Source organism: Falco rusticolus, chromosome 2 (assembly GCF_015220075.1).
Source record: "Falco rusticolus isolate bFalRus1 chromosome 2, bFalRus1.pri, whole genome shotgun sequence".
NCBI lineage: Eukaryota > Metazoa > Chordata > Aves > Falconiformes > Falconidae > Falco > Falco rusticolus.
The window spans coordinates 37,539,185-37,563,912 of record NC_051188.1 but is presented as its reverse complement, the minus strand read 5'-3'; the positions used below and the strand labels follow the sequence as shown (position 1 = coordinate 37,563,912).

General features: G+C 40.7%; 1 protein-coding gene and 1 long non-coding RNA gene across 3 annotated transcripts in view; one reads left to right on the top strand and one right to left on the bottom strand.

Moving 5' to 3' along the window:
* Positions 1-16,294, bottom strand: part of TDRD3 (tudor domain containing 3) — a 110,321-nt gene extending 94,027 nt beyond the window's left edge. The window contains exon 1 of one of the 2 annotated variants that reach the window (XM_037375857.1): positions 16,083-16,294. In XM_037375857.1, the coding sequence (XP_037231754.1) occupies positions 16,083-16,123 (41 nt within the window). In that variant the 5' untranslated portion in view covers positions 16,124-16,294. The remainder of the gene's footprint in view (positions 1-16,082) is intronic. The other variant, XM_037375858.1, reaches the window with a different exon arrangement.
* Positions 16,295-16,455: 161 nt separating this feature from the next.
* On the top strand, positions 16,456-17,882 carry LOC119142680. Its single transcript, XR_005102386.1, has 2 exons — positions 16,456-17,129; positions 17,507-17,882. It is a non-coding gene; the product is annotated as an uncharacterized LOC119142680 (long non-coding RNA).
* The last annotated feature ends 6,846 nt before the right edge of the window (positions 17,883-24,728 follow it).

Here is a 24,728-nt window from a genome sequence, read left to right as displayed (position 1 = left end):
AACTTGCATGGAATTTATCATGCATTAAATTTAGCTTAGTAAATTGTTACTTAACTTGGTTTGGGAGCCAGGAGACTGAATAATACCACATTTGCATCACATGACATTTTCTCAGTCATTTAGTACTTTCCTCTATAATGACAGAGATTGGATGATCAGTATCTGCAAAGTATCTCCCTTCATTTTCCTCCTTCTCCTTGTCAGATCACTTTTTTTCTAAACACTCCCTCCTTTCGCAATCCTCTGTCTTCTGTCTGCCCTGCTTTATTTAACAGTAACAAAGCAGATCAAACATACCGACACCTTTCTTTTGAAGATTAACTATGCAGAATTGGCTTCTTCACCATGAAAAAGACTGAAGAAGGGATTTAACATACCCATATGGTTGCAAGTGACATTAAAGAGATAAAAAGGGACTGGTTATTCACTGTCTTTAAATTAGCAAGTGGGAAAATCAGCAAACTTAGGAAAAGGGTGCTTCATACAGCATATAAAAGTTGTTATTCACTACTCCGTGGCTGCTAACATTTTCCATAAGTTCAAAAACCAATTGCACAGATCCATGCAGAAGAAATTCATCAAAAGTCTTATTTAATAGAAATGGAACATTCAGCTAAAGAAATTGCTGAAACACAAATAGTTAAAAGCTGGGGAAACATTCTGAGAAATAATCTCTGCATATTTGTCACACTTTAAAGCTTCCCTACAAACATCAGTTATTGGACTTGATTAGACGCACAGTACTGGGACAGAAACTTTGATCAACACAGCAAAGGACAGCACAAGATCATTCAGTGTAGAGACAGCAAGGAAAGATGTGCACAGCAAAAGAACATTTTAAGTTTCCTGGATCTGTAGCAAAGTTTACTCAAAATACAACTTCTGCTTAAAATGAAGATATCGTTCATCTTTCGTATTAGTCTCCATTTCACAAATTTGAGAAATCAGAAGTTTAAGTAGCTGCTAAACCAAAAAAAGCATTCTAGCAATGGTTCTTACTAAGTACTTTCTGTATACCACATTTCCTGTAATCAAGTAGTACATTACAGGTATTTTTACTATACACCAGCATAGCTTGTGCTAGCGTAAGCTTGTCAAAATTATATTAACATAACCACTTTACAGCTTAAAAGAGATACACAACTTTCCATCAAGAAAAATATAACAAATAATTTTCATTTTTTCTTCTGGGGAGGGAGGGTGCAGGGGATGACAATGCTAGTAAAAACTGAACTATGTAAGAAGCACCACTGTAGCAGTTCCTTGGCCAAAAGTAAGATCATGGAGCTCAAAGGTAAGCGTCAAGCCATGTGCCTTGCAGCCACTGAGGCTGTGAACTGGCTGGACAGAAGGCAGCTCTGTGGGTTCATGGCAGAGAACAATCGCAACACAAACCAACGTGCCCATACAGCAGTAGAGACTAACAACATACTGGGCTGCATTAGCAAGACTGTAGCCAGCAAACCAAGATGGCGATTACTCCCCTCCTCCCAGCACAATCCCACATCTGAAATATTGTGTCCAGTTTTGGGGGTCCCTATTATAAAAACAGGCCCCTGCAATGTTTTGGGGGCTGCAGCCCATGTCATAGGAGAAGACACTGAGAACGCAGTTTCATTTGTCAAGTTTGCTCAGCCTGAAGAAGAGCAGGCCAAAGGAAGAACTCATTCCTCTCCCCCTCGCCCCACTATCTGAAGGTGGTTTAAGGAGACAAAGCCAGTTTTGAGAGGTGTAAGGTTGTCCTGGTTTCAGCTGGGATGGTTAATTTTCTTCTTAGTAGCCAGTACAGTGCTGTTTGGGCTCTGATGTGAGAACAATGTTGATAGGACACTGATGTTTTTAGCTGTTGCTGGGTGATGTTTATACTAAGTCAAGGGCTTTTGGGTTTCTTGGGCCCTGCCACTGAGAGGGCTGGAGGGGCACGGGAAACTGGGAGGGGACACAGCCGGGGCAGCTGACCTGAACCAGCCAAAGAGGTATTCCATACCATGGGATATCATGCTTGGTATATAAACTTGGAGGGTTAGCTGGGAGGGATGTCGTTGCTCAGGGACTGGCTGGGCATTGGTCAGCAGGTGGTGAGCAGTTGTACTGTGCATCACCTGGTTTTTTCCTTTTCCCTTCCTTTGGATTTTACCCTTTTTCCTCACTTTTCCACCCTAATTGTTATTATTATTATTATTACTGTTATTGTTAACACTGTTGTTCTTACCTCTTTATTCTGTTTAAATTATTAAATTGTTCTTATCTCAACCCTCAAGTTTTACATTCCTTTCTGATTCTCCTCCCCACCCCTGCGGGGGGTGGGGGGTGGAGAGCAAGCGGCCGCTTGGTGCTTCATTGCCGGTCGTGTTTGGTTGCCAGCTGGGGTTAAACCACAGCAAAGGTGAAATGATAAAGCATAAGACAAATACAGGACATAAAGGAGAGAAAAACGCTCCCAAAAAGTGGCTAAGCACTGCAGCAGGCCAACCTGGAGATATTCCAAGCTCAACTAGACAAAGCCTTCAGCAAGCTATTCTTACTTCAGAGTAAGCCTTGCTTTGAGCAAGGGCTACAACTAGGATGGCCTCTCCAGAAGTTACCATCTATAAAAAAGTTTGCTTGGACATGTTGAGTAACTCAAAAGAGAAAAACCTGGCATCTTTGTAAGAATTAATTCCCAAAAATGCTTTCTCAAACAAACATTTTGCACAATTCTCCCAGTAAGGATACTTAAAATGTTGGCTTATTGAGACTGGAATATGTAACATATACTATTCATAGATATAAGTAACAACAGGCTATATTTTTAGTTGATCAAGTATAAATTTGATTTGGTTTAATCACCTTATTTAGCTTATCAACTATAGTCATGAAGGAGACTTGTTAATATTTTTCAAGCAAGCTGTAAAATCTCACTTTATTACCACACAGAAACAGCACTGAACCATAAAACTACAAAATTAAACTTGGAAACATCATTAATTGGTATTTTGTTACTAAAGAGTGTCTTCCATATCAGTGTCAAAGACCTGGACTACTGCTTCAGGACACTTCATATTAATTTCAGAAATAGTAGAAGCTTAACATCCCCAGTGTTTACTGACTCACAAAGCAAGATTCTAAGCAAATGCCCTCAGTTTTATTTCAAATATTTAAAATAGAATTTTATCACTGAAGTCCCCAAGAATAGTTGCTGCAGGTACTATTCTTACATAGCTCTAACTAAAAAAACATAACTTTTCAAAATGCCCCAGCACATCCCTCCCTCCCACATATCAAAATTGACAAAACCCAACAAATAAAAAAAGAAGTTAGAATGTGCTCAGAAGATAAAGGTGAGTATTCACTACTAAAACAAAGAAAGTATATGCTGTAACTGAAAATGCTAGGCAGAAAATAATTTCTTTTGCAGCTGTGGTCATCAATGCTTAAAATACACACATCCCTATTACTATTATTGAATAATTTTAACTCAGCACAGCAAATTTTTCTGCATAGAGAAGTTATTTTCAACCCAGCAGAAGTGGCACATTTTTTTTATTCCACTTTATGCTAAAATAGCTATTTCTACAGCCCTTGAAAACTAGATTTATAGCATATTTACAAAAAAAAATACTCAAGCATGTGAAGGCATGCACACCCTTGCAGTGTAAAAGAACACACACTAAAACTACGACATTTTACAATTAATTTGAAAAGTTCTACAGCTACAGAGATTCATAGATATCTAAAACTAAAAAAATACTACTAGATCTGTTAAAGGGCTTCCAAGGACTGCTTCCAAGTTGCAGTCCATCACCTGTACATGAGCTACAGAAGTCTCATACAACCACTGACCTACAGACAAGTATAGGTCTGTAAAAAAAATTTTGTCAGCCATACTACCACAAAACCAAGTTAGGTATCTATAAATGCAGTTTGAACACACAACCAGAAGCATACTTTTCCTAACCGGTATTATTTTTTATTAAAATGCTTGTTGTTATAGCAGCGAAGTTTTACTAGAGCTAGTATTTTTTTACTAGTATTTTTTCAAAGTTAGTAAGAATTAAAAGACTAGTTTGCACAAGAGAAAAGATGCACTGCACTTCAGTGCTACCGCTATAAACAAAGAATAAAAAAGCAACATGGTAAGATACCAAATTATGTTCCCTTTCATATGGTTTGTTTAAACATTCCTTGAGATAACAGGTAAAAATCAGGTGTTGAAGTAGTTCCTTTATTACTAGGACTTATTTTCATATTCTTTGGTTAAATTAATATTTTCAATTTACTATTTTAGCATTATGGCCTCAGGAAAAGGAAGGATTTAAACTAAGGGCTAAAATACTCCAGAGATCATCTAACCTCCTAGACAGGCAACGCGTAACAGGAGAGCAACATACAGCTTTTATTTTTCCTGCTTTTTTTGAATGATGCTCTAACTCAGGGGTCCTCAAACTATGGCCCGCGGGCCAGATATGGCTCCCCAGGGTCCTCAATCCGGCCCCCGGTATTTACAGACCACTCCCCCCCCCCCGCCGGGGGTTGGGGGGGGGAAACCAAGCAGCCGCAGATGGCTGCCTGCCACTTCATCCGCACGCGCCGGCCCCGTTTAAAAAGTTTGAGGACCCCTGATCTAACTCAAGACTACACTTCCTTTCCTTCCTAAGGCAATCACAGAAACATTTAATCTGACAGAAAATTACTTTTTTCTAGGCAGCCAGTAACTGGAGGTGGGGGGAGGGGGGAAGTCAGTTTTTACTAAGTTACTGGAAGATAAAAATTATGTTATTAATTTAAGAACTGAACAACAGTGGAACACAGTAATTATTCTGCACAGAACAACAAAAATGAAAAAATTACAAACTCAAACCTAAAGAAGAAACTGGAAAACATTGAAGAGTGGAATTCTGCAATCAAGCACTAAGTTGCCCTCCCTAATTGAAATAGCATGAAGAAAATATGATCATAGCTAGAACATAACAGCAATTACTATTCTAGATTAACTTAAGCTTTTTCCATTTCTTCATGTTATTATCATATGGCAACATGGTTAGGTTAGGAACTGAAAAATAAACAGGGAAAAAAAAAAAAGACAAGACATGGTAACTAATGAAGTGATTAGAAAGATGTTTCCTCTTCCCTTCTCTTCCCTATTCCCAAACTTACGAGAAAAATTACACACTAGTAAAACCCTTCAGAGCATTATCCAAGGAAATCTTTTTCCATCTCAAAACGACACAATAGAGAATCTTTTTGCCTAAGCGTCCACGACCACAATGAGCATCAACTAATTTCTGTAATAGATGTGTGATCAAGGCTGAAAACTTGGTGGATTGACAAAACTGAACACCTCAGGCATAAAAACCGCTCCAAGTTCTTCTTTCCTCATTTGCTTATTCCACAGGGATTCTCTCCAGTTTAGCCAATCCTTCAAAATAGAATTCTGAAATGTATGCAAGAAATGTTTCAGGCCAATTTCACAGTGAGAGACTTCATCAGCCATTAAAAGAAAAAATTACAAGTCTTACTATTTAATGACACAAAACCAGTTTGAAATCATTATATGCTACACATTCAAGAATAATTTTAACTATTAAAGCTCAAAGTGGTTTAGCTTAAAATATTAATTATAAATATTGATGCATACCATTCCTTCACTTACTCTGATTTTCCCAGTTACAAACAATCTGATATTATTTGGTATCTAAAATTGCAGATAGCACTCAAGTGAAAAGTTGCAGAGGTATTTGGCAAGTACTTGCCACAAGGCTGAATTACAAGCTGTTTCTCAGACTGGCTGAGCTGCAACTCTCAAGTCTATCAATAATTACATGTGTATTACACAGATGTACATCTGTGTATTATATGTTACATCTAAATTTAGAAACACAACTCTGAATAAGTTTTTTAAAACCAAGAATCATGACTGTGCTCATTAAACGTTCTGTTTCCAATGAAAAGCAGCTTGATGGATGGTATTTTTTACATGAGGATCCTCTCAGCATTCCTTAGCAGCTCATCACTTCAACACAAAATATGCCTCATTCAGAAATCACCACTCTGCACAGTCAGAACCAGACCCTTGAAAATCACCGATCTTCTCCTCAGCTCCTTCACCAACTTTTCCCCCCCTCACAGTCTCCTCCAAATAACACTTACATGGGAATCTTAGCAGCACTTGCAAGTACTTTCAACTATAAAACAGAAAGTGTTCTAGGAAGTTGAAAAACATAATGCTTCACTAGCGTTAACATTCTAAGAAGTAATGTAGAACTGAACATCTCTGCTTTGTATTTAAAACTGTCTTGGATACAGCATCACAGTTTAACAAGTAAAAATATATGTACTTGGAACCTCCAAGTAAGCTTAATTGCGCTGATGCCTTTTGAAGTCTCCCCTACTCCCACTGTACAATGACCCTAACAGTAATTATGGCAACACCAACCAAAAGAAAGAAGTGTAAATGTGCTTCCATAATAAATGGTAATTTCTATTCCTATCATTCCATCAAACAGTATTACATAATAAGATGATATAGCTGTTGAACGTTGTATTTTCCCCACTCAGTATATTGCCATCAATATCTGAGCTAAGTGATTTCGCATCTTCACAAAATGGGAAAATAATGTTATTAATGCACTTGGTAGGGTCCTGGATAGCATACACTTTTAGCCCATGTTTTAATGGGATATCCTGATTTACATCTATGTAAGTATTTAAATGTTGAGATAACATACTGTATTTTGCAACAGTGGAAGAATATAACAGATTGAAATTTCAGCAAATTGAAAAAAATGTTAACATCAGTCTCTACAACTACTTAATAGAAGAGATTTAGTGTTAAGTACACACAGTGTTATCCAGCAGCAACAGCTGCAATGCAAAATTGTCAAACTTCTCCAGGTAACACACAGAGATGTGCCCAAGATAATCTCACCAATTTCAAACTTTGATAAGATAAGCTTTCAGCAAGCAGCACTGCTGTAATACAGCAGATGCCAGAAACAGCCCCTACAGTCAGAAAGTGCTGGACAAAAGCTCTTGCGTGCTTTGCTCCTTGACATTTGCTACTCCCCGATTCATAACAGGCCACAACAATTGAACATGCAGAAGTCGCTACAAGAAGGGTTTTCTTCCTTCACCTAATGAAATACATAATTTTTTTTGCTCAGATACAAGCTGTGAATACTGTTTCTCACTCACATTTCCCCAGGAAAATATTGGTGGCCACCCTAAAGCACTAACCCGAACACAAATAATTCTAAGGTTGGGACCACGCCAAAGACACAGCTGCCATGCCACTGAGAGTATCCTGAAGCTGTCTGAACACACATGGCTTTTTCTGCTCTGGCTTTCAACAGCTCTTTTTCAGACATGACACAGCAAAAGCAGCTCCTGGGCATTCCTGAAGCACTATGAGACAAACAACAGAAAAGAAAAAGGTAGTCTTGACCACACTCCCCACACAGCACATTCTGACAAAGAAGCAATTTCAGCAGTCTGTTCTCTAACTCCGAGTAAGTCTTTGCTTGCCGTCCATTAATGCCATCACTCCTATTTCTAAAACCTACGTTACATTTCTCAAAGTGAAGGGCTGAAAATTATACCAATGCAAGAATATCCATCATGCTTCAATTACTCACCAGTATTACAAAAAATATTTAAACCAGTAACTTACTTTTTCCTTAAATGTGCAAAGCAGCTCAAAGGTTGTACATCAGTCCTGGAGCTGTCCGGTCTTCCTAAATTCTGACACCTGACAACTATAAATTACATTAAGTACATAAAATTTTATTAGAAATATTCACATACCATTCATCCCCCAGAGAACCTTTCCTTCCTTCTGTCAGTTGTATTGGAATTAAATATCCTCCTTTTGCTCTAAAGTAGAAAGTGTACTACTCCTGAAAATATAAACAATATGCACAGCTTCGAGAACCACTCTTAAATTTATTTTAGTTACGACTATCACAGAATAAGCAATCTATAAGAAATTAACCAGTGTATAGGATTTTTAAAATGCAACATTTCTAAGCATAATTCTACCTAAGTTATGCTTCAGAACAGCTTCATACTTCTATACCCCTACATGATTATTTACATTAAGTTGTGTTTTATCCAGCAGTATCACTTATACAAAATATGCACATATAAAAACCTACTGAATATCAGTTCATTATCAGTATGAATGACAACAGCACCTCACTCCAAAATCACCAGCTACCCTCCCACCAGCCTGTTGCTTGGGGATTCTGGGTCTGGGAAGTGTAAGCACATAGAAACGAAAGACAGGAAAAAAACCAATCTGTCTCAAGAGTCTCACAACATGACTTCAGAATGCAAAAACTTTGCAAAGAACTTCCTCCTGAGACCTGGTTCATCTATATTCCAACATCTACTCCAAATGCCTCAAATTTCCACTCTCCAGAAGGTACAGGCTTTCTAACTAACAATTTAAATCACCAGGAACACACAAGTTAAAAAAAACCCACACCTACTTTTACTTCTGCTCAAATAGCAGAGATACTGACCATCAGGAAAACGTAGACTTCCTAAACACACTGCTACTTTTTTTAACTCACTCTTCTATTGGGAAGTTAACTTGAGTTTGTTGGAAAAGGCAAATAATAAAAAGCATGCTGCTATTCCATCCTGCCTAGGTCCTCTCCAAACCCTACCAAAAATCACATTTTTCACATGCTCCACTTACACTATACTTGGAAGCCAAACCTGTGGGAAGTAAATCAGCCCAGAACAGTCAACCACAATTGTGTAATAAGCTCCTTGTTTAGGTGATTATATCAGTTTACCAATAGACAAATCAATAGAAAATACTGTGAAACTCAGCAGACATCTTCATCTCAGAGACACTGTGCACTGTTTAATAGGAGGTCAGTCAAAGAGCATGAGGACAAAAATAAGCAGGCAGACAGAAGGAAACTACTATGTCATTGAGTCAAATCCATTAAGTGACACTTATTCTAATAAAGTATTTGCATCTCAAAACCATGGGAAAGCCTGTGAACTATAAGTAAATAATTTCTGAAACAAGGCTCAGTACATACAAAATCTCTCCGGGCTCCAAAAACGAGACTAGCTATGGAAAGCCTGCACACTCCTACAGAACTCAGTGATTGGAGAGAATCAACCTGAGGCAACCTGTATCAATAAAAGTAAGGCCACTGAAAAGATGGATGTTAAAAAAAGGTCTGTAACAATTTAAAGGACTTTCAGCTTTCGATGTGTTGCAAACAGACTACACTTTTATTCTTTCCTCATTTTTTTTTCTTTTATTGAGTGGTTCACAGTAGCAACATCTTCATTGCACAATTCTACCTATCAAGGACATCTTACACTAGCGCTCCAGCTTCCTAGCAGATTATTCAGGGAAACCAGCAGGTGCAGCCTGTGTCCCAAAAGTTGATGCATAAATCAATTTGCAATCTGGCATAATGAGAGAAGAGTCTTCCAGCAACTAATGAAAACCTGAAGGTTGGAGTTGCAGTAAGGCAGTGGAAATGGCAGCTGAGACTGAGTGCATAGGGGACTATCACACTTGCTTTGTCTTTTCTCTCTGCCCTGTTTCCAACAGTCTTGTTCATTTCTCTCCAGATTCCCACTCCCTCTTCCTACACCTCCAATCAAGAGTAGAATACCCTTTCTTCAGCAGAAGTACCATGTGAAGACACTTACTTAACAACGTAAAAATAAGAACATAAATGGTGCTTTTACTCATGCAGTCTACATCTAGTCTAGGCCCACCTAACACAGTTCTCTTTTTTTCAAGGGTGGCCAGAAACAGATGATTAAGTAAAGAACGTAAAACATGGCAAATAGCAAGAAGTGCTGGAAGAATTCCTAGCTTCCAGCCATTTTAAGAGCTGGTAGTCCAACTCCATTGTAAAGCTCAGTATTCAGCACACCTATCCCTACCTAAGACTTTGCCTCATTACAATTTTAACCCACTTATATTTTCTGCTCCACAATATCACGTGGCAATTAAGTTCCACAATTTAATTACACACTGCTTGAAAAGCTACTTTAGCTTTCATCGGTTTGCAGGTTTAATACAGGCCCAATTCTTGTCTAAAGAAAAGTAGCTGTTCTTGCTTTCTATTTGTCATTTCTGTATGAGCTACAGATTTTGCAGACCTCTGTCACCTCTCTCCTTATTGTTCTGTTTTCCATACTAAAAACCTTCATCTTCCCAGCACAGAGGACCTTCACATCTCTCATACACTTTTTCACTGTCTATGAAACCTTTGCTGTGCTGAGGTGATTACATTAATGCACACTGTTAATGATTTGGACACACCATTAATATACATAATGACTTAACGATTATTTTATTCTTTGTGAATAATTTCCGACAGCTTTCTGACCACTGTCCTTCTCTGAGTAAGTAACATTAGCAAATTTAGAACTCATCTCTTTGTAGATAGCTTTGCACTATTTTTCCCTGCATGAGCAACACCTGGCATTCACCATACTGAACTACATTTGGATGTGCAAACACTAGGCAATGCTATCCTAAGATTTTGTTGCAACTACCCAACCAATTTAGATTTTACCAACCCCCACATATCAACAAACTGCTATGGTGCCACAACACTACCATTCCTTAAGACTATTTTTTAAGATGATAAACCTCTAGATCCCAGCAGAAATATACTGCTAAAATCCTTCCATCATGAAGCAATTATTTATTTATCTAGTTTCTTATCTTTTAACCAACTGTACTAATCTACAGGATAACCTCTTGTCCTTGGCAAATAAACTTTGGTTGAGGTCCTCAGTCATTTTCAAACCAGTTTGCTACTAGTTTTGGTAAGTGCTCCCTAATTCTAGTGTTGGAGCACTCAGCGAGTAATACTCTTGCAGGATTTGACGAAAGTTCTACTTCCATCTTATGTACTGCCTGCAAATTACATAAACTTCACTAAGCTCTCCCCCTTCAGTTTTCTCTTCTGCAGATTGAAGGGTTTCAAACACATTAGTCTTACACCTCCTTCCATCTCCTTGTTTTAGCTATACTTCTTCACACCTTTTTAACTATTAATTACAACCCTAAATCTGTTCCTTGTAAAAGCTGGGACAATACCATCTGATACCAGTAATTTTTTATCACCTAGCACCTTCTTTAAAAAAAAAAATAAAAATTAAAAGCGGTATCTGCATTAGTTTCTTAAGCTTGTTTCCCTTAACAGGAAGTAAAACACTGGACCTTTTCTGCTCCTCCAGAGTGAAAATGACAAAGAATTCAGGTTCTAACCACCCATTATTCACCATCCAGCAAGAATACAAACAGAACAGACCAGCTGCCAGTAAAGGACACACCTGAGCAAACAAAAAATGCATGATGCAGTGTTTTGTTTTGTACTGGCACTTTGAGATTTCACTGTACCAATCAAACATCACAAAACAGTGTACATGACAAAAGGAGTATCAAAAACCTCAAAACATATGCTTCTCTCCTATGAATCACTGTGTTATCCCTGTGTCTAAGGAACATCTTGTATCCAGCCAGCCTAGGCTTGCCTCATATGCAGGCACCAATTTCAGCAGAGCTTTCCAAAGATATTTTAGTAGAACTGCAAAAGAACACACAGGAAAAGCAGATGATCTTGCAGGATCCTAGAACTGACTACTGTGCCAAATTCCTGCTGCACTCTTAGAAAGAGGTGTTAGATTCACCCCTGTGAGCGCTTCCTAGCATTTCCAGGCATGCACCGGCTTCCTTGGATCACATCACATGATTAGTCCTACAAGAAAACAAGTCTGAACAGACCAATCTTAAAAATTTGAAGTTATCAAGTATGCAGCACACTACTTGAAATACTTAAAATTTTGTTTAAAAGTTTAGTATACACCAACTATATAGTTTTTAACTTACAGAGTATATAAAACCAAAATTACATTGATATAAGGGTTTTCTCATGGATTACTGAGCAGTTGTTTCCAAACAACCAGTACAACTCCAATTCTTCTTCATCTCTGGGAATAGCTTTTCATAGTTGGAGCACTGTTTACATCATCTTCAAAATATTGATCTTTTATAAGACTACATGATTCTGCCACAGATTTACTAATTTTTATGGCACCACACACTGCAATTAAAAAATCTGCACTACTTTACAAGGATCTCACATGTACACTTATTTGTACTAAATAATTCTTTAGTTATCCAGTTTCCATGTCTTGCTTTCCCACATTCAGAGATCAATGAGTCACCAGGCCCAAGACATGCAGAACCACAGGCTAAACCTGCTGTAGGACATGGCATATTGTGTATTTTTGGACAACATAGAGCTACTTCCACGTAATAAATTTCCATGTCCTACAAAGTTCTAGGACACTGAAGAGGTCCTGGCTTGTCATATTCTCTTAATAATTTTCTTAATAAATGCCACCTGGGAGACTTAAAAAAAAAAAAACAAACCACAAGTTTCCATTGCAAGCCAGTGAGAAGTGTTCTGGATTCATTGTTTACATACTTCTAGTATGTATTTTATTTATTTATTTATTGTTTCTTACTTTTAGTAAGAAAACTGGATTCAGTAACTCAGGTTTTATTAAGGTCTCTATTTTAACGGGAACACTGGGAAATTGATTCCACAATTTATGAATGTAACTGTAACAATACAAAAAGGTACTTTTCTCTGCCCGTTAGCCTTCCTCCTCGTAAGTGTCTGGTAATTAAATAAAAAGTTAACACAGAACTTCTGTTCCAAGACAGAATGCCTTTTTCACTGCAACGTAATACACCTTATCTCATTTCTGAAGTCAGAGCCAGTATCTCATTCCAACGTACAGTATAGTGCAGAATGAAGAGCTAGCCTCAAAAAATGCATACTTTTCAAAACAGCTGCAAAGACATCTCTTCAGAAAAATTACAATTCTGCATGCAGACTACAGGGGTCTTGTACCATCTTCATGAACCACCACCACCACAAACAAAAAAAAAATTATCAACTTTAGCTACCACTGTTACGTGTACTAGGCAGGGGTACTTCATCTTTCAAAAGCTGATAAAAATTTAATTGACATACTGAAACAAGCTTAAAGGGCACATTTACAAATGTCCAGGCAATTTTACAACAGATGACTCTTGTACAGTACCAAGTTGGAAAAAATATATATAACTACCATTCTATATTAACTACACCATTACTGCTTTACTTGAAAAATAACTTGACTTTGTATTCGGAATCATAAAAAACAGAAACCAATTCCATAAATTCACATAAACAAGTGTCTATATTAACTCTTACCTTTAAAGATTTAAGAAAAAGTTATAGTAAAATCCAATCAGTACAGGCAGTATCTTGCAAGCTAGCAAATTTGCAACTATGGAAGAACAACAGTTTCTTACTTGGTTTGAAGTGCTAAGCAGTGCTTCTGCAGTTTAAATGGGGACAGATTTTAAAGTATAAACTCAGCTTCCTTTTTGTACTAGAAAACATACCATTTTGAGATGAGGTGACAGCACCAGTGACAACCAATTTTATACAGAACATGATTTAACCACCAGTGTAGTCAGGCATAGTCAGAAATATACTACGTTAAATACCACTGAAGGATTACTCATGCATGTGTTAAATAACTGTAAGACCTAACAATAATATGAGAAAAGTCATAAGCATAAGAGCAACAGCAAAAGAGTTAAAAAAGTATGGGTGGGTGTATAGGTTTTTATTTTTTTTTAGAAGTGCATGAACAACTAGCTAAACAATATTCTTCAAGCATTCTTCTTCCACTTCACATTCCTCAAAAGTATATGCATTCATTACCCCCTCTTTCATACTACCCTTCCCAACTTGGGCAAGATATAATTCCAGTGGACCTGCTAATCAGCCCATTACTTGCCCAATGATCTTTCCTGCCTCTGTCTTTGGGTCACAGCCTGCAGTACTGCAAGAATAACAAGTGTTTGTAGCCGTTCAAGAGTATATGCCCCTAAGGGAAAAGGCAAACACTGTGGAATAACAGATCATTTTAGAGACGCCTCATATTTGTACTGCCAAAACCTGAAACTCATTTACCAATGGCACTCGTTCAACAGATTAAGCAGTAAAACAACTAAGAAATGAAAACTGTGTGCTCAGATTTTGAATATCATTAGAAGGCAAGAAAAGAAAACTATGAAAATAAAAATATTTTCTATGGAAAGCTTTCTCCGTTTCAGAGAGCTGTTAAGTATAGAAGAGAAGGGGGGGCAAGTTTAAAGTTACTGTCAAAAATTCCCTTTAAATAAGCTAATGTTATGAAAATTTGCATAGTTACAATTCAATTCACCAATACCCAGGAATCACAAGATTGTGCACTCTAGAACTGCTTACAGCAGTTTTTTTGAAACATGACATGCTAATCTAAGAAACAGACCTCAAGACACCCATTTTCTCAATCTGATTAGTATTATCACAAAGTAACACTGTAGAAGCTAGGTAAATAAACATTATAACCAGCCAGTCAGAAGAGGCGATTACCCCACTGTATTCAGCATTGGCACAGCCTCACCTTGAGTACTGTGTGCAGTTTCTGGGCCCCACAATTTAACAAGGATGTGACAGAAGGTACTTGAACGTATCTGAAGGAGGGCAACAAAACTGGTGAATGGGCTGGAAGGAATGTCCTGTGACAAGCAGCTAAACACTCTGGGTTTGTCTAGTTTGGAAAGCAGGAGGCTGAGGGGCAACACATGGCTCTCTACAGCTTCCTGGGAAGGGCAAGTGGAGAGGGAAGGGCTGAGCTCTTCTCCCTGGTTTCCAGCGACACAATGTGTAGGGATGGTTCAAGGTGCATCAGGGGAGGTTTAGACTGGATGCCAGGAAGCATTTCTTTACCGAGAGGGTGGTCAAACACTGAAACAGGCTTCCTAGAGAGGTGGCCGATGCCCCAAGCTTGTGTCTGTGTGTTTAAGAGGCATTTGGACAATGCCCTTAATAGTATGCTTTAATTTCTGGTCAGCCTTGCACTGCTCAGGCAGATGGACTAGATCACCATTGCAGGTCCCTTCCAACTGAACAATTCCATTTTATTCTAAATCATATAACGTCTGTTTTAATCTTTTACAACTTCGCCATACATGAAATCACAATCCAGGAGAACCACTAAGTTACACAGCAGAGTATCCACAAAATACCATTGGAAATAACTATGCTTATTGTAATTTGAGCAGTTTTTCTCAAATACAGACAAAGTAAGTAATTTTGTGTTTTGGTAGTCAGTGTTGACCTTTTGTTTTGGTGAAAGACTTGTAAGTAGTGAAGGAAAAAAAGACAAAATGTTGACTAATAAGCAAATTACTTTCATCAATTAAAAAAATTAAAAATCAATTTCCAACAGTACCAAAACACCTCCAGAATAGCAAATAAGAGTTTGCACTAGAAAAGCACAACTCACTGAAACACATTGTTCCAAAACAGATAGTAGGCCCAAAGATTAGGACTCGTTAGAAAACAACTATGTGGCTGTATGTAATACAAATACCACGTGCCCATTTACTCAACTTCACTTTTTTCACCTTATCTTCCTTGATGAAAAGAAGCACAGTGCAATCAAAAATAACAGCACTATCGAGGAAGCACCAGGCCTCCTGGCATTTGCTATGAGCGACACCCAGCCGAGAGGCAGGCCTGGGGGAGAGGGAGAGGCAGGCCGCAGCGCGGCCTCGGCCGGACCCCACCGAGCCCCGCAGGCCCCAGCGGATGGCTCACGGCCCCGCCAGCAGGAGCCTTGTCCCGCGGTGGGGTGACCGAGGAGCGCCCCTCTCCACAGAGCCAACAAGAGCGGCCGCAAGCAGCTCCCCGCGACGAGCAGAAGCCGCTCCAGAGACAGGCCTCAAGCGTACCGAGGGAGGCAGCACCCCCGTCCCACGGACACCGCGCCTGGCTCCAAGCCGGGGCTCGGCCGAGGATGTCCCCTCACCCTTTGCAGGCTTCAAACACAGGAGAACCCACCCACCCAAACCCCGCCGGGCTGTTCGGACTTAACCACAAAGCTGTACTTCGCCCAGCTGTTTTACAAGTACAAAGATGTACTGGCCCCAGGGGTGGCAGACAGGCTCCGGCAGCAGGGAAGGCCGCGCTGCAGCCGAGGATGCCCCCACTTACCAGCCCGACTCGGACAGCGCCGCTCTCGTCCTGTCGGCCATGGCGCCTCCTGCTGCCGCTCACCCACAGACCTCGGGGCCGCCGAGGCGGGGCTGGGCAGGCGTGGGGCCGTCGGGCGCTGCAAGGAGCCCCAGTGCTCGGAGGGGGAACTCGGGGCCTGCTCGTTCCCCCGGCCCTCGGCCCTCTCCGGGCGCTCAGCCCGGCCAGCTCCGGCGGGGCGGGGAGGGGAAGGGAGGGGAGCGGAGGAACGGAAGGAAGGGGCGGAGGCGGCGCAGGCAGAGACGAACAAAGCCCGCGACCGGCTGCTACGGAGATGAGGGAGGCGGCTGGAGAGGCGGTTTTGCCGCCTGGCTGGAAGCCATTGCTGCCATGGCGGTGAAGGGAAGGAGTGAAAGCAGAGGAGGAGGCGCCGCAGGGCGGGGAGGCGGCGGCGTGCGGGCCCTGCCTTGTGCCTGCTGCCGGGGCTGCCCCGGGCTGCCCAGGGGGTGCCACAGCGCCGGGGACCCTCTGCCGCCCAGGGGTGGTGGGCAGTGACCCGCCTTCTTGTGATAGCGGGAAGTTTATTTTAAACGCGTTTCATTTATAAGTAATGTTTTTGCTGCTAACACGGTGTAGGGCAGTAGTCCTCCATGCCCTTAGAATGGGTGTTGTGGCTGAGGAGGGATTTGGGGCCTTTAAGAGTGGCAAGACACAAAGGCTGTTCCTGTGTTTGCTTAATGTTTTTCCCTAAAACACTGGCTACTGCCATAAGCGTTTATTTTCGTGATCTGCCTTTTTAACGGGAATGAAACTTCAAAAGAATAGCGCTGTTTCTGTACTGCCTTTGTAAGTCCGCGGTTCCCTCAGGCGCCAGCACCGGGCGGGGCGGGGCGGCCGGCGGCGCGTGCTGTGCTGCCCTCCCCTCCACGCTGCGCCCGCGCGCGCGGGAAACTGCCAGAAGGTGAACGGGAGCGGGTCAGGAAAGAAAATGCCTACCCGAGCCTTGGTGCTGAGGGTGTCTGCCTGCAGCTGAGGGCAGCTACCTTCCAGAAGAGACGGTTTGCATCGGTGAGTCACCTCCAGCTCCTTCTGTAACCCCCCTGGTACCAAATGTTAATTCTTTTTTTACTGCACTGAGGTTTCAAAACCTAGGTGGCTGCAGTGTTTGTCTGTTAAGGACATATTTTTCTTCACGGGGCATTCTTATCCTTGGGATGTTTCAGTTTTCATGCAGCACCTTCAAGTCAAATCTTGTAGGTTTTCTTTTTTTTTTTTTAATCCATCTGAAAACTTTTCTTTGCTATTCTCAGTAGAAAGTGTTCATTAATTTTATACACAACAAGGTGTGCTGGCCAACACTGGGTTTGGTTGTTTTTTTGTTTTTGTCTGTGGGTGGTGTTTTGCTACATGCTGCTAATTCATTTTATTCTCTTTTGTATCTATAGATAACATACTCTGGGACAGAGGTTTCATCACCAGTGTGTATGGTGTTCTGCATGGCTACTATTTTACAAGAAAGTACACATTCCTTTTTTATATCAATAATTAAAAAAAGCTTGGCACATAAGAAGAAAACAAAACATGTATTGGTCAAATTAAACTGAGCAATGTCTAACACTACACATACCCTTGAAGCTTTTCTGATCTGGAGTCTTAAGAGTGATAATGTATTCTAACCCTAAAATAATACATTTCCTCTTAGAAGACTGAAGTATGCGATCTTTGCCAGTAAAATCTCAAAACAATCAGTATCCCATTCAGGGAAGTTTTAATCCTCATGCTGGTTATTAAAATAAAAAAAATAATTAAAAATAATAATTACCAGAGGGAGCGTTATTAATTGGGAAAGTGCAACAATGTTTTTTTGATGCAAGCTCATAGAGAGCAAACACCAGAGCCATGTGCACAGAGTCCAGTAAACTGAGCCAACCCGGCCACCTGTATCGTTCTACATTGAATAGCCTCATCACTTACTTGGATTTTCAAAGGTTGTACAGTTATGTATCATGGCAAGGCTGCAGGTGAATATGAGCTTCTAAAGGAATAACATGAAAGAGAACTAATATGAGCCCTGAAGTAGCCCTACCGTATGTCTATAGCAAAGAAACCCTTAAATTAGTGCTGAGGAATACACTGAAGTTAAGCAGAAGAACCATGCTAAAATGTTAAGTGACCAAGTCACACCCTTGTTGAACATTTAACAACCATAGCAGCTGCTGACATGGAAGAGTACCATCAGGTAGGTGGGAATGTAGTGGCAGTTCAGGCACTTATACAAAAAAAAAACAGGAATAAAAGCACCTGGCATTTGGATTCTGACCAGGCTGCACATTATATTATCAAAAAAAGGTTTGTAAACATTGTAACTTGAAAAGGGGGGGGTGCCCATACAGCCAATTAGTAAGGGATGGAGTATGACCTAAGAGAACATAATGAAACTTATGGACTTCATGTATTACCTCATGTTAAAGTCATGGGAACTTTTGCTTACTTAAATCTTAACAGAAGTCACCAGGCAATTACACCAGTAATTTATGCCAGCTGTGGCATCTATGGCACAAAACACCATCTATAAAGAAAATGTAGTACTCTGCACTGTCCTTAAAGGTCTGCAGTGCAGGCATTTGTTCTAACAAATTAATTATATGTAAGCTGAGGGGGGTGGGGGGGTGTGGAGAGATGCACATCCTTTTGTACATGAGAAGTCCCCATTAATATGTGTTTCTCTTGCCACAAAGGGCATTGCCTGATCTTTGCTGTTTCTAGCTGCTGTTAGCTGTGCTGCACAGAGGTAAATAATTAGCCCCACTGTAAAACAGATGGTGATACAATGCCTGGCCAGGCAGTCAGAAAACCACAAATTGGAGGCATAAGACCCTCTCTACCAACTGTTTGTGGTAAAACATTATTGGAGTTTATCTCCATATCCATTGCCTGTAGAAGAAATCACATTGCAGAAGCTAATGGGCATCAGAGTACCCGGGGCTGTACAGGGACTAAGCCTAGGCTCCAGCACACCTGTACGGGGCTCTGTGCCTCCACAGCTTTCTCTGAAAAATGCATGTTACTCAAGATGAATCAGTGCAGCACTGTTCACAAAGTTCAAGTGGACTCCTTCTGTCCAAACCGTAATCTAGTTTGATGTGCTTCCCTCAAAGTTGAAAAGCTTTTTCCAAGTTTTTTTTCCAAGCATCTGTTTCACAGTGTTAGCCATGGAAAAATGTGAGGTTCAAATCCAAGATCTATGAGAAACAATTAACACTGCTAAGTTTCATATATGGCTTCAGGATAATTCGCGATACACAATCGTTTTTTGTAGTACCTTTAAAAGATGTCAATACCAGCCAAAAAAAAAAAAAAGTAATTTTTAGTCATTGGGATGGTTTGCACAAAATCATCTGCATGCATGGCTAGTTGACAGTTCTCTCTAAAAATGCTACATGCGTAAATCAGCTATGTTAAAATTTAAGAAATGCCTCAACCAGTTATTCTACCGATGACACGCAGAAGTGTCATGGAACAGTGAGGGCTGGCTGCATCTTAAGGGAAGACAAGCCAGGAGTGGGATGCAGTACCATGTCAGGCAGGAGGAGCGACAAGTCCAGGTCAGACAGGGCCAGAGACAGTGGCCAGGGTCAGACACAGCCAGTGATAACCCAGCATGGCCACCAGGATGAGACAAGTCTAACCTCAGCCGTACGCCAAGTCCAAGTCAGGATGAAGGAGGTACCTGCCTGAACGCACATGTAGCTGTGACGCAGTGATGATGTAGCCTAGGTGGGGGCTGGCAGTAAGGCCACTGCTGAAATGTAGCTCCCACGGGAACGGAGAGGTAGGGCCTCGCTTTTACCTTCTGTGCAACAAGTCTTAGTGGCAACAAAATTGACCATGAACCTGACCAGCTAAACTCATTGACTCAGCTAACTAATCTCCTAGAAGGGGGATATGCTCCGGGCCCTGAGAATGACAGTTCTGCTGCTGTATTAATGTGTGAACAGGTCTAATGAGAAACATACTCATTTATCCATGGTTTGTCTCTGAAGATGGATTTTTCAGTGTTTCAAGCAGAAACAGGCTTAATAGTAACAGCATTCTGAATCATCCAAAAACCAGGCATGAGGCTTAACAGCTCTGGTACATCTTTTACAAAGGATTTCAGCTTTCAAGGAATACTGGAGAATTATCTCTATTGATCTTCCCCTTCAAAGAAATAAAATGTATCTAGTACTTGGTATCTTCAAAGTCCTGTGCATGAAGCTATTTACATTTTAATAAGGTCTTCTTAAATCAATAAGATTGTTTCATTAAGTTTTAGATCTATTAAATTTACCTTCTAGGTATTATATATGTTCAAGGTATGACATGGCTATTTACGAAGGTAGAAGGCGTAAATGGGGAAAGATTGCTTAATATGTAATCTTAAGCATGCTAACTGCAAGTATGCAACCATGTCCAATAATGTAACTTGAGACCAAGGTAAGCAGTAACGACCCTGTGCTGGGCTCTGCTTCTAAGCTGTATTTAATTATGCAGTACAACTTGTTTTCTATTACATTCAGATTATTAATCATCAAAGTCTGAAGTATTACTATTTAATGCTGTATGACTATCACTTTGCTTGCATACCTTGTTATTTATCTGCTTTACTTATTAGAAATGCAGGAGGCTAAAAGCAGAAATTGAATTTGAGCAGCAGCTAGCTCCTGTTGTTTATTTTAGCAAAGAATAACTAAATCCTGTAATTTCTTCACAAAAATCAGAATATGTACACCATGTCATCCACTGACTGAGGGAGACAACCCCTCCTCTGGAGTACCGGGTAACGACAGGCATGTAAAAACGTGCCCAAAATGCAGTTCTTTACTGCTGCTCATGTGACCTGGTGTTGCAAGGAGAGGTAATTTCCACTAAGGCCAAGGCTAGTATTTTTGTCAGGCTGCTCTAATGGCTTTTGTCATCTGACTGTCTGCTTCTGGAACCATTCAGTTTGACCACACTCCCCAGTTTCTCCTGCAAATCACTAAGTGCATGGCAGGCCGTGGTGATCTTGAAGGTATAGTCCAGACTGGTGATATGTCAGTCACAAAGACAGCATCACTGCTGTGAAGACAATGACTGAGGCACTGTGGTTGTTGGAATGGGGGCATTTATATATGGCATGATGCTATTGCCTGGTCTGTGCGTGGCTGCTTATCAAAATGTGGACAGTTCGGATCTGAAAGCATGGATGAACCACAGCAATGATCACTAGGGCACAATGGATCACTAAGGACAGCAGAATGTTATCTCGTATAATTGTGACACAGGTGGGGCCCCTTAAGGGCCTGCACAAGGGCTTATGTTTGTCAGTAATTCCGGCACAGCTCCACCTACTAGTCCCCTGGACACTGAGTTGGTAAATAGCCAGGGAGCAGAGCATCAAACAGCATATGGCTTCGCAGACTTTCACCAGGCTGCAGTAAACATCCCAGCCCTGAACAGCTGCGCCTCCTCTCTAACAAGATTACTTTTAAGACACTGATACCTTCTGGACTGGATGGAAATCTGGAAATAAGCATGCTGCTGTCAGGGCTCTGAGTGCACCGAGAGGCTCTGCAGCTTCTCCCCTCCCCACCCCCACCCCAAGGGGTTTGGCTGTCCATGCTTTATTCCTGTGATATGTGATATGGCACAGTTGTAGCCTTGGATAAGGCTGCTGGGGAAAGAGCGATGTGAGAAGGAGCTATGGGAAGCCTCAAGGGGGCCTCCTGACTTTTGCTTGGTAGCTGCGTTGAAGCTCAGGCCTCCGTCCGTGAGACTTGCTTGAGGTATGTCTGTGCCTGGCCATGTCGCTTGCTGATCCTGAACCACTGATCTGACATGCTGGCTTGACCTTGCACTTGTTTCATCACTGAAGACATGTCTAGTAATCTTGAATATTGGCTGATCCTGCTCACTAGCATGGTACCTGCTCAGGTACTGTGGGATTGTGTCTGCCTAGGTGGGATCATTCCCTTGCTGTTGCCCTCAGCTCCTGGCTTCCTTCCCTTGTGGGGCATTCCATGCTGCTGCTTCCTGAGAGCTCCTACCCCAGAGCCATCAATGTGGTCTGTTACATGAAGAAGTTACTGTCCCATTGGCAGTCAGTTCATGTCTGAAATCAGTACACATGATGTAACTGAACAAAACTCAGTAATACTGGAGGGACTGCTAAAGGCCAACTGCTATCCATACAGTCACTCAATGTATAAGACAGCAAGAGTGGCCTCAAATAGAAGGAGAGCAGGTAGGGTCCATTCTGCATACTTCTGCTTCCCTTATGCTTCCTCTGCCTTTCAAGTTGAATTTGTCATTGTATGTCTCTGAAATTAAGGTCAATACTAATGAACACTGCTGGGCAGAACTCATGAAGGGCTGCATGGTGAAATCATGGTATATATATGAGCAGATGAATTAGGGAAAGCACTTGGAGGGCCTTCTCTCCATGCTAAACCTGCTGAACATGCTAAAGGCCTTGTGGAATAGTGTCATGCAAGAGGACACCTTGCACAGTGTCAGGTATCTCTCAGGGTGACATAAAATACCTGAAGTGTGGGCATGGATGGAACACCTTTGAGTTGCCTGTCCAGCCCCAAGGATGTCCCTGTTAAAGCTAAGCCCGTTCCTCTAGGGTAGGGTAGCCATACTCAAAACACTGGAGGTGATGGAAGCCTGTAGATCAACCCTTCAGAGCAGTACAGACATAGACACCATCGTCCTGCAAAATACACAAACAGAATACGACCTTAACTGTAAACATAGATTAGATTGAAGAGTACAGCTGCGCAGCAGAGCAGTGACTACCTATTATGCAGCAATATATATGGCTGTGTAGTAACTCTGTATATTGGTTTTGCTATTATTACTATTAAAAGCCATAAAGTTTTAATTTTGTATATCCACAATACCAGAAGGCATCATATGAACAGTTCGGGGTGTAAATGATCCAGCAATCTGTGTCAGCACTTGACTTAATTGCAAGGTGGGACAAAAAGACTGAATAAATACCGTTTTCTCATGGAAATCTAAAAAGATTATTTTTGGATTATTAAAGATTCACACTGTGGTTTTCCTCAAGTGCTGTCGTATATTTGTGCTTGAGGAAAAGCAAGTTACTGGAAATCCATGCCAGGCTCCAGCTAAGCAGTTGACTTTCTATCTGTGATTGAATACACACTAAACAGGCAAGAATGTTTCTGTGTTATTTCCTGGCAGTGAAAATACACTCTGTCATGCATCTTTCCTATTCAGATGTGGCAGCTTTTGCCTACCGCTGCTTTTCCACAGTAGTCTGCAGGCCCAAACCGGCACAGTTTGGACAAATAACTGAATTTCTTAAGAACTTGAAGAAGCAGCAAAATTAACACTTATATTAACAAACAGAAAATTAACAATCAAATGCAATAACCAGACATTCTATTTACTGGCCTTCACTTATGAATGATTCAGTTCCTTTCTTTTCTGATTCTGCTTTTATTTATGTATCTTTTCTGTCTCTGTTGATTTTGGTTATTATTCTGTCCTCGGTGCTCCTTGTTTCCTGCCTGTTAGCAAAACAGGAGAAACAAAAAGAATATGAAAGAATCATCAGATCTTCATAGCAGATTTATAATCTTCTTTCAATAAAGAATTGGGCCCTATATTCTGAGTAACTGCAGAACTATGAAAGGAATTACAGATTCACCTTTAAAGCACCCATCTATATTGTAAATTTTTAAAAGGAAAATAATCTTTTTCCAGCTATATGTTTCAGGTAACTTTTAGGTTAAATTCTGATGTTCTCAAAGAATGAACAAAACCAGTAATGCTAGAGCCCTGAGCAACTTCTCATTACTTCCAAGTATACACTTTGAGCTTCCTTGGCTCGGTTATTTATCCTGAGTGCCTAAGATATTTCAAACGGAGTCCATACGGCAGCAGGGCATAAGAGTAAAGGGGAGCACCTCAGAGACCAAAAAAGCTGCATAGCCTGAAATCCACAACTGGACTTCTGTTGCCACAATTGTTTTAAAAGCTGGAATTCCTTTAATTCAGTACAAAAGCATAAGTTCACTTTTTCCACAGTCTACAAAAAAATCCTGATTCAGTTCAGAAGCAGATATAAGTGCAAATTCAGCAAGTAGTCTATGCAGAATCCAACAGTTGACAGCCTGGGAGACACAAATACACTCCAGAAAGCACAGTGCTGTCTGCCAAATTAGTGAACCGTTGAGAACTGGCACTCACCATGAAAAATGAGCAAAAGGGGGGTGAGGGGGGTGGGGTGGGTGGAAGGGAGAAATGAGAGATCAGAAGAAAAAGTTCTAGAGGAAGGCCATAAAAAATTGAGAGAATAATGAAAAATTGGCAACAACTTGGGCCACAGCCTAGAGCAACAATTTGGGCCAGCCATGTCAACTGAAATTCAGACCAGTAAAATAAGATGCAATGAATGAAAATAAATTCTTATCATGAAACAATAATACATCAAGTAATGCTGCTAGTAAGCAAACCAAAGTAGATGCAACAGAAAACCTTATGGAAAGGTCATTAAGCACTCCCTTTTTTCTTCTCACACAAATTGCCTTTTGGCACAGAGGCTGAAAACAGTTTTTATAATTTTCTATTTTTCCCTCATCTGGCCACAAAATCAGAAATAATCAGTACTCT